General features: G+C 37.9%; 1 protein-coding gene across 3 annotated transcripts; it reads right to left on the bottom strand.

Moving 5' to 3' along the window:
• Positions 1-5,643: 5,643 nt before the first annotated feature.
• Positions 5,644-10,030, bottom strand: LOC114269422 (protein FAR-RED IMPAIRED RESPONSE 1). 3 transcript variants are annotated; one of them, XR_014331904.1, is made up of 3 exons: positions 9,868-10,030; positions 5,758-8,841; positions 5,644-5,686 (listed from the first exon to the last, which is right to left on the bottom strand). XR_014331904.1 is itself a non-coding variant. In XM_082873185.1 (2 exons), exon 2 carries the CDS (start codon positions 8,468-8,470, stop codon positions 6,893-6,895), a length of 1,578 nt encoding a protein of 525 aa, XP_082729311.1. In that variant the 5' UTR covers positions 8,471-8,841; positions 9,868-10,030; the 3' UTR covers positions 5,649-6,892. The 3 variants fall into 3 exon arrangements, 1 of the variants encoding a protein (XP_082729311.1); XR_014331905.1 differs by having other exon boundaries at positions 5,649-6,444; positions 6,545-8,841; XM_082873185.1 differs by having other exon boundaries at positions 5,649-8,841.
• Between the last annotated feature and the right edge of the window lie 874 nt (positions 10,031-10,904).

Here is a 10,904-nt window from a genome sequence, read left to right as displayed (position 1 = left end):
GCAAAAAACGCAGAGAAAGAGAGAGAAAAGGAAAGTAGGACTTTTGGGTCTACTCAAAAAGTTATTAGATTAAATAGTATACACATATTTCAAATAGGACCTGTGGGTAATTTTCTCAAATTAGAATTCATCTAAAAAGTTATAAAAAAAATTTATTTGTGTAAGAAGGTGAAAATGTTCTTTTACAAGTAAATATGGAAAAAAAGTTGGTATCGGTTGGGCTACGAAACTGATATCTAAGTTTACTCGCATTTTTTACGGTTCGACTCGCAGGCAAAAGCTTTAGGCCCAAAAATGGATTTGGCCCATACAGCCCGTGGATTTAGCCCAATAAATTGAGATTCAAGCTTATTTTTTAGGGGTTTTTTTCCTCCAATTTTTGTCTTGGTTTTTCATATTTTTGGCTGCCCTGCCTCTCACAAGTCAACAAACGAAATCGAATCTCAAAGCTTAGACCGAGACTCAACCCAACGAGAAGGCTCATTAGGAAATGGTAAAATGATGACCCTTAAATATGAATGTCTTTTTTTACAATTAGAGTATCTAAATATCTAATTTGAATACAGATTTTAAAAACGTAATTCGCACCCTTATCTTAGTCACATTCGGTGAACATAAATATAGATTCATTTTGAGTGGCCCCTGCAAAATATTATATTTGAAAATGGATCCTACACCTTTTATTTTATATGTACTTTTTTTTTCTATGTATAACTTTTCCCCAAAGAGAGCCAGCACACCTTCTAATCTATGAGTCAAGAGCCTCTCCTTGCAAGCTTGTGCTTGCGTCCGTCCTTGCAGACCTTCGGGTCTATTTTTAGGCCTAATTTTAATAATTCGAACCGTTTATATTTTATAATTTATTCAGTATATCATACCTGTAAAAAATCAAGTTGATCGGATATCAGAAAGTATGTGTTTGAAAAATTGAACTAAACACTATTTTTTAAAGAATTTAATAAACAGTTTTCCGAACATATACTTTCTGATATCCAATCAACTTGATTTTTTACAGGTATGATATACTGAATAAATCATAAAATATAAACGGTTCAGATTATCAAAATTGGGCCTAAAAGTAGACCCGAAGGCCTGTAAGGACGAGCGCAAGCACAGAAGCTGCAAGGAGAGGATCCACACTCCTAATCTATGCCTAACTTTAGCCCATTTTCCGGTTTTTCACTACGGGGCTCAAATGACTAGATAGATAATATAAGAAAGTGAAAGAAATAATAATAATAATAATAATAATAATAATTTTTTATATATTTCTTTGAAAAATGACTCGTAGCTTGAATGTTTCGGGCTTGAATGGCTCGAAAGTTGAAATTTCTCCCTCCTCTCGATCTCTTCCCCTCTTAGCAGTTCACTCGCGCCTCTCTCACCTCTCTCACTCTCCTTAGCAGTTTCCTCTCGTCTCTCTCACCTCTCTCACTCTCAACAAACCTCTCTCTCACTCTTGCCTCATCCCTCTCTCCTCTCTACCTCTTCACTCTCGCCTCTCTCACTTGTCTCTTGAAGGAGTTCGAACCACGACGGAGGACGGAGGACGACGAACCACGACGAATGGGAGCCTGCGACAGCGAATCTGAGGCAAACCTGAAATCGCAAACTTGGGGTTTACGTTTGGCGTCAATTTTTGTAGAAATTAGTGAACTCTGTGTTCAAGAATGAAATCTGTGATTTTCCTTCAAAGTTAGGGTTTGGGATTTGCCCTTATACTCTGTGTTCAAGAACGAAATTTGTGATTTTCCTTCAAGTTAGGGTTTGGGATTTGCCCTTATACACTGTGTTCACATTTTGATTTGTGACAAATTTGTAGACAAATTCTTATTTGGGTTTGGGATTTGCCCTTATTAGATTGATCTATTGTCAAATGTTCACATTCTGATTTAATAGCCTTTAATTTGTGACAAATTTTTCCCAATCTTGAAAAATCCTGTTCATACATCCATGCTGTTTTGTTTTTTGTATATTTAGAATTACACTTTGGATGATGAATTTGAATTGGGAATTGCAAAAAGGTAAAGGGAAATTGAGAAAAAATTTAACTTATATTTCATTTATATTTGTCTCATTTTCTCCTTCTATTTATTTTATTTTTTCAAATATCTACCTAAATTCATAATCTAAACACTATCTCACTATGAAAATTTTTATAAAAATTGTGAAACATTTTATATTTATGGTGCATCAGAGAGAGAGAGAGAGAACCAACCTTGTGAAATAAGCTATTGGAGCAATAACTACGGTAGCTATGGCTTGTCTATAGGCCACAAAAACCCTAGGGCTCATTCCTTGCAAAAGAGCATCTCTGGTTGTTAAAGAAACCCCTGCATAGATCACCTGCAGCCCAAACATAACCATTGCAGGCTTATAATCATGTAAGTCATCCATTTTTTCCTTGCCAAAACCTTTGTGAGCAATGTGACCATATAAGCATTACTATCACTTATATATATATATATATAAGCTACCTTCCAATACACACACACAATGTGACCATATAAACTTTAGTTGTTGCTGAGTTGCAGTTGTGCTGCACAGCGTAGCGAATCCTTTTCAATTTCCAAAGCCCAAGTCTCAACCTTCTAGCATTGTTGATAAAAAAAAATATAGAAAGAACATCGTTAGTTGAATCTGTTGGTATTTGTTATGCAAATAACAAAATGGCTTTAACTTCTACTAATAATACGGACATGAGATTAAAGCCAAGGTATTGTAATTGTGGAAGAATAGCTTCCATGCGTATTGTACAAAGCAATGACAATGGAAATCAAGGACGTGTCTATTTTGTTTGCCCAAGAAAATATGTAAGTACCTGTTATATAAATGAATCTGTTACTTTTTACAAATTTGATTTGTCCTTTATTGATTAATTGATTCTTGTCCATTGTAGACTAGGAACGAACACTGCAATTACTTCAGGTGGTTCGCAGATGATGACGACGACGACATTACCTCCACAATCCGTGCCACTGCTGCACCTCGGACAGATTCAACAACAAAAGAAATTAATGATCTAAGGAAAAGGGTTGGTGAGCATGATAGAAGGCTTCAAATGATGGAGAAAATTTTCAAGGGAATGACTTATGTAATTGTATTTTTTGTATTTTTGTACTTTATCATGTAAATGACTCAGTTGTTAGGTTTTGGAACATGCTATGACTGTAATCTACTTTTCTACTTGTTTTGTAATTTTTTTTCGGTGCTTAAAAATCTGATGGTTTGAAAAAACAAGTGTATAATAGGTTTGTTTGAGATAAAATGTGTTGAATGAATAGTGTGTGGAATCTGTTGAATTATGTTGGTTGCTTAACAGTGTGTTGAATGACAGTGTGTGAACTTGACAATGTGTGAAATTTGTTGAATGAACAGGGGCATTTCTTGAATGATTAACAGGTTGAATGTGTATAACAGGTTGAACAGGTTGAACTTCACAAAGTATGAAATTTGTTGAATGAACAGGGGCATTTCTTGAATGATTAACAGGTTGAATGTGTATAACAGGTTGAACAGGTTGAACTTCACAAAGTTGGAAATTTGTTGAATGAATAGGGGCATTTTTTAACAGTGTATATGATGGGAATTGTGCTCAGAAAAGATTGCTATGCATGTAAGGAAACAGGTTGAACAGGTTTACATTATTTCTGAGAAAATGTTGACATGCATGCATTTCTTAACAGGTTGATCAGGTTGACATTATTTCTCAGAAAAGGTTGACATGCATGAATTTCTTAACAGGTTGAACTTGGAACTTAGAACCAACCTGTGGCACTTGGAACCAACCTATTCAATTATTTTCCTCAATTATTTTATATCTTCATGTGGCACTTGGAACCAACCTGTACCATACAGATTGCCTTATCAGTGATGGTCTATCTGCCTAGAACAAATGAACAGATCAGATCAGCCAATGTAGATCAGATCAGCCAATTCCCATTTCAGTTTATTTGCCTTATCAGTGATGGTCTATCAAATTGGATTTATGATAGATAATCAGGTTGAAGGATTCAAGAAAATGAACAATCATCTACAAAATAAATAAAGTGGTCTATCCTACAACAAATGAACAAATGATTTATTTCTGTTATACTGCCATGGGAACAAATGAACAAATAAATAAAGTGGTCTATCCTAAAACAAAATGAACAATCATTTATTTCCCATTTCATTTTATTTGCCTTATCAATGATGGTCTATCCTAGAACAAATGAACAATCATCTACAAAATAAATAAAGTGGGATTGCAACAAGGACCAGCATTCTGTTATACTGCCATGGGAATTTCAATAGCTGCAGGATAGATCAAGCTTGTTGATCTTCTCAACAACTCAATTATAAAATCCAAACTTGTAAAAGAACTCAGCTCAGATTGCTAAAAAGTGGTTTGGCAAATGCGAACTTGACATTGTATTCCCAAAAGCAACCATGATTCAGCAACAAAATTTATACATGGCTACAATTGCCAATACATATAAACTCAAATCATAACAAAATTTATACATGGCCAGATCCATAACAACGCATGTATAAACGGCAGGGGCCAATGCAGATCAGATCAGCCAATTCTAGGGATGGCAATTTAAACCCGGCCCGATGGGGACCCGACCCCCCGATCCCGAATAATACGGTTTTTCCCCGAAAATTATCCCCATAGGGCCGGGGACGGTATTAAAATTTAAATCCCCGATAATTTTCGGGCCGGGGACGGGGATAAGTTTTCCGGCCCCGGACCCGCCCCGGCCCCGGACCCGCCCCGGCCCCGGCCCCGGCCCCTGTCCCCGTTTCCCCGATGGGAAATTACAGATTTAACCCCCCTATATATATATATGTTTCCTATTGAAGATGTAAACACTACCACAGATATAACCCTCGCCTCCTCTCTCTCTCTCTGTCAAACCCTCGTCTCCCTCCGATGTACCTCCATCCGATCTCCATCCCTCCTTCCGACCTCACTGCCTCACCCCGACCTCCATCCTTGTCTCCGTCCGATCTGCCTCACGCCGATCTCTCTCCCTCCCTCTAATCTCACGCCGATTTCTCTCCCTCCCTCCGATCTGCCTCACGACGATCTCTCTCCCTCCATTCCGTCTGAGCTCAGATCGCCGTCGTCGTCTCTCCGATCTGCCTCGCTTCTGTCGCCTCTCCAATCTGCCTCGCTTCTGCCGCCTCATTCAACCATCTGAGCCTCTAATGAAGATGAAGAAAAAGATTTGATAGATTTTTTTATTTTTTATTTTTATTTTTTTACATTTGATGAATTTAGGGATAAAATGATATATTTAGATCATTTTTTACAATTATTTTTTATTTTTATTTTTATTTTTTATATTTTTATAAATATAGGGATAAAATGATCTATTTAGATCTGTTGATGATTGTTGTTGTTGTTGATGAGTCTGTGCGCAGATCTGTTGTTGTTGGATGTTTATGATGTTCTTGTTGTTTTTTTTTTTTTTTTAATTTTAGCCGGGGAATTATCGGGGTCGGGGAAACCCGATCCCCGTTGGGGGACGGGGGCGGGGGTGATGATATGCTCCCCGTCGGGGATCGGGACCGGGGACGGGGAAAGTTCTACCATCGGGGATCGGGGACGGGGAGTGTGATCCCCGGCCCCGCCCCGCCCCGTTGCCATTCCTAGCCAATTCCCATTTGTGCAACTCAGATCAGATTGGCAAATAAACTGAAATCAGATCAGCAGATCAGATCAAATCAACCAATGCAGAACAGATCAGCAAATAAACCAGCAATTACCTCTAAGAGTAGACCAGATCAGTCAGATCAGCCAATGCAGAACAGATCAGAACAGATTCACCTCCAAGAGTAGACCAGATCAGCAACTCAGAACAGAACAAAACAGGACAGATTTGGGCAACCAGACATAAACCAGATTTGCAGAGACCATTGCTAACAGATTTCATTCGGTCAGATCAGATTTGCAGAGTTTACTTCATCAGCAACATATTCATTCAACTCAAAAAATAACAAAAAATTTCTAAGAATAACATATGGTTGGAATAACAAAAAATTTCTAACAACATATTCATTCAAGCACTACAGAACCATTTCTAAGAATAACAAAATATTTCCAAATCATTCAACTCAAAAATATGGGTCATTCACTTCATTGAACTCAGACATATGGGACATTCAAGTGAACAATCTAAAGTTTACAAACGAAATTCACGTACAATTACCACTTCAAAACTAAAAAAAAATGGGAGATTCGGATCCCCGTCGATGTTCAAGTCAACAAAAGATGTGCTCCCAATGTCGTCCCCACTTGTGGTAACTGGTGCTTGTAAAAATAAAGTAAATAATAAAAACAAAATTCCACAAACAAAGTGGAATATATTGAGTCCGTTGAACACATATCGGGACAAGAAAAGGGTCTGCTATGGCATCCATAAAAGGACGATAGTAATGTTGACTTGGCGGCACCTAATGATGAAATAGTAACACAAGTAAATTACTAATTTCAAGCAATAAAATTAGAAGCCAAAATAAAAAACCCCAAACAACCTTCATATTTAACACGTACCGGTTCATACATAGTGTGTTGCACGACTCCCATACAAGGAAAGCTTAACTTACGAGGTTCACCTTGACGCACCTTCTTATTCTTTTCCTTCAACCAATTGACTATTGCATCAACCTTGCTAACCTTCCGTTTCGTACATGGACGGCCTCTTCGGCGAGCAACCAAAGGACTTCGTACGTTGCGAGTCATGCTTTCTTTTGTACTATTGATACGAGGCGGACTTTTTGGTGAAGTATGGGAAGGTGGTAAAGTACTATTTGAAGGTGGTAAAGTACTAGTACATGGCACATTACTCGCACTACTTGATTGAACTGTTCTCACTTCATCTTTGATTTTCATCAACCTAAGTTAAATCACTTTGTGTTTAGCATCATCATTGGTAGCAAGATCTAGGATCTCATCCAACGTGTTGTGATAGTTATCATGCAACTTTGGATGTAGAGAAGAGCCAAAGTTAGTATATGTGGTTGGAATGCATGTATAGCCTCTTTCCAAGTCTTTTCTCCATCTCGAAACAATGTATCTAGTTGGCACCTCATATATGGATCTCTCAATGAGCACAGAAAGTGAATGTGCACACATAATACCTCTAAACTCAAACAATCGACACATACATTGGAGCTCACATTTAGTTGAATTAAAGTACACAACAAATTTCACTTTCTTCATCCCCTCACCCACAACAATAGCCTCCCTCACATGATAGGTACAAACTGCTCCCTCTTGTTTGATAAGATTTGCACGACAATACGCTAGACGCTTCAGTTCTACTTGAACTTCTTTAAATTTGGAATTAGTGTAAGCTGCACGAAATTGCTTCTCAAAACGATACACCGTCAAGCAATCATACAATTTGTTACGAGACTTAAAATCTGCTTTTGTCTCCTTCTCTACCTTACTTCTCAGCGCATTGTCATACTGCTCAACAAATTGCTTCAACGTTGTCTTGGAGTTCACATATCCAACAAAGAATGCATTCATACTCTCACTTCGTTGTGTAGTTGACATGCCAGCCCAAAATATGTCTTTAACATAGGCAGGAATCCACCTATGTCGCTCACGGTGTAATACCCCCAACCACTCGTTATCATTCAAATTGAAATTTTCAATCATTGCTTCCCAGTATTCCTCAAATTCATCTATTGTGAATGAGTCATAAACTGCATTAGTGAAAGCAACCTTAATGGACTCATATTGTGAATATCCTCTTAATTTCTCGGGAATTTTCTTCATAATATGCCATAAACACCAACGATGCTGAGCCTCTAGGAAGACAATTTCTATGGCATTTTGCATAGATCTACACTGATCAGTTATTATCGCTTTTGGGGGAGCATCTGACATGCAACTTAACCATTCTTTGAATAGCCAAACAAAAGTCTCCGTGTTCTCATTACTTAACAACCCACAACCGAACAAAATTGACTGTCCATGGTAATTAACTCCTACAAACGGAGCAAATGGCATGTCATATTTGTTTGTCAAATAGGTTGTGTCAAAAGAGACAAAATCCCCAAATGCTTTGTAAGCCACCCTACTCCTTGCATCCGCCCAGAACAAGTTGCGCATGCGACCATTTTCATCAAAGTCAATTGCCGAATAAAAGTTTGAATTTTGTTGTTGCATTTTATGAAAATAATGTGTAACTGATTCGGCGTCTCCTACCTCAAGTCTCAACATTCTAGCATTGTTGATATAATTCCTTGCATCTCGTTCATCAAACGTTAATGCCTCATATCCCCCCGCTTCAACAACTATGGAATGAAAATTCTTAGCCACACCAATTCCTGCTGCATCATTAACTTCTAATCTCCTCTTCACCGGCGTAACAATCCTCTTATTCATTGCAAAATGCCGTGAGTCAGTCGCAACCAAATCATGAGTGTGCTCAAGCACAACTGTGGTTAACTTATATGTTCCATCCATTTGTAGACTGGCTCTTACCCTTGCTTTACACTCATTTTTTGATGACAAAGATGGTTCCAAGGGATTTATTTATGATCTTTTTGTTCTGTTCCGCGCCCTAGTACATTTAATTCCAAAGCACTTAACTTCCCCATCACATGTTAAATTTTGTGATCTATAAGCTATAGCAAATCCCGAGTGTTTGGCATATTCTGCATAAAATGCGTACACCTCTTCCTTTGAGCTAAAATACATTCCCTTCTTAGGTTCTTCAACTTCTTCTTCTTTAACTTCGTCATCTTCACACTCATTAAATGAAAGACTGTTATCTTTTTCTTCAACTTCGTCACTCCCATTGAAAAAATTATTGTTCGAATCAATATCCATTGTACCTTCAAAGTTAAATAGAATACAAAATTTTAGAGTACAAACAATTATCTTTATCTAATGCTATGGAATCAAATAAGGAGACATGTGAAGCTAACTTAAGAAAATTATTCAAATAAGGAGACATGCAAAGTATTAAAATTATTCTTGTATTTATCATAACAATTATTCTCTAATACTATACAAGAAAATGGTACAGTTTCAATATAACAGTTCAAATATGTGACCTACAGGATTTGAAAACTTTCTTATACTTCTTGAAGTAAAAGATTGATTTCAAATTATGGATATATTTGGGATAAATCTAATATATATATATGCGAATATATATGTTAGATTTACTGGCATATTTCATGGCTTCCCACCTTGACTGGAGAAGTTAGCAAGCCCAACATGGAAAACAGTTCATCTTTGAAATAGTAAGCCCGGAAAGACTGATATGATACGGAGTAATGTGCTCCACATTGGAAGTGAATCTGATTCAGAAATAGAACCTAAGCTGACTTATAGTGGTCACATGATACTACTCTAGTTCTAACTTCTAGGCCAAAAATTCTCAAAAAAAATTCTTATTGCCAAATGCCCTTTTTTTTTGTTTGGCTTGAGGCCTCAAAAATCTCCGAGCCATTACCCATTTCTACAGATGGCTTCTAACCTTGTAACTTGAATTTTCAAATAATTATTGAACCAAACAGAAGTTAGAACTTGAACCAACTCACTCTCAAATAATCAATATTTAATCAATGAGCACAGAGAAACAGAGAAAATGGGCATGATATATATCCGAGCCACTTAGAACTTGAACCAACTCACCAAACAGATTCAAGTCACAACCAAACGAATCTGTTTCTATGGGCATGATATATATTTGAGTGACTTGAACCGAATCATATATATAAACGAAAATAACGAGCAGAGAAACAGAGTGGATTTGTAGAGAAATGGAGTGGATTTGTACAAAAGGGAAACAAAAATACAGTATAAGGAGATTCAAATAACGAGCAAAGAACTGACAAAGGAAACAAAAATACCAGTCAAGACTCCTCTTCTTTAACTATGGACAACACAATGGCAGTAGCTTCCGGCACCCACGGCAGCAACAACAACCCAGATCGAAAATGTACAGTGCCGCTAGGTTACGAATGATACATCGCTCCTCTCACGAATGATACCAGTCAAGACTCCTCTTCTTTTTCGTTCTTTTTTTATTATTTTGTCGCCAAATATAATGCTTGGCTTTGATACTTCATTCAATTCAAGCACACGCCTGCAGAGGATAGAAAACCAAATTCAAGCCACTCTCGAGCCACAAGATTCGAGCTATGAATCGGAATTGTATTTCTTTAGATAAAGAATTCAAGAAATTAATTAAAATTAAAATTTTTTGTATAACTCAAATTAACTTGTTAGTTAACCTAATAATTTCTTGCAAAATATACAAGAAAATTTATCTAAGTTATATTCGATAACGCCCGTACCCCTTTCGTCCACGCTCCGCTTCTATCTGTTTAACCTGCGAACACAACGGCGGTGAGCTACCCGGCGGTGTGTTGCCAAAACCCCTCCGATGGTCAAGTTAGCATACATTCAGGAAGAGAGAGAAGAGTTCAATGAGGGTTAGGTTTTTTCTCACCAAATGATGTTCCATCCCCAGCATGGGGGTGCAGTCATGCTTATATACTTTCTGCGCTCGCCTCTGTATCCACTCGCTTATTGACATGTGGAGCTGCTCTCCCATCAATCAGCGCAAATCCCGCTAAAATACACCTAATCAAACTGCCAGACAACATTAATGGGAACGGGGCAGCCCGGCGGAATCACCTCGGCCTCATACGACCGTGCTATGTAACGAGCCCAAGGGCTTCACTCACCCAGCTCCATCACAACCGAGCTCAGTAGCATTCCGATAAAGCCGAGTTCCAGGCAGATTGAGCCACTATTCAGAAAGCCTTTAGCGCCGAGCTAAACATGCGAACCATTTTAGCTGGGTTGGCAGATGATCATCTTGGCCAAGTAAGCTCGGTCCAGACATGGGACCTGATCCTCGACCGAGCAAAACCAATTCTGG

The sequence above is a fragment of the Camellia sinensis genome, chromosome 6, assembly GCF_055761805.1.
Source record: "Camellia sinensis isolate YWXY chromosome 6, ASM5576180v1, whole genome shotgun sequence".
In the NCBI taxonomy this organism is placed as follows: Eukaryota; Viridiplantae; Streptophyta; class Magnoliopsida; order Ericales; family Theaceae; genus Camellia; species Camellia sinensis.
This window is presented reverse-complemented; position numbering and strand designations above follow the sequence as displayed.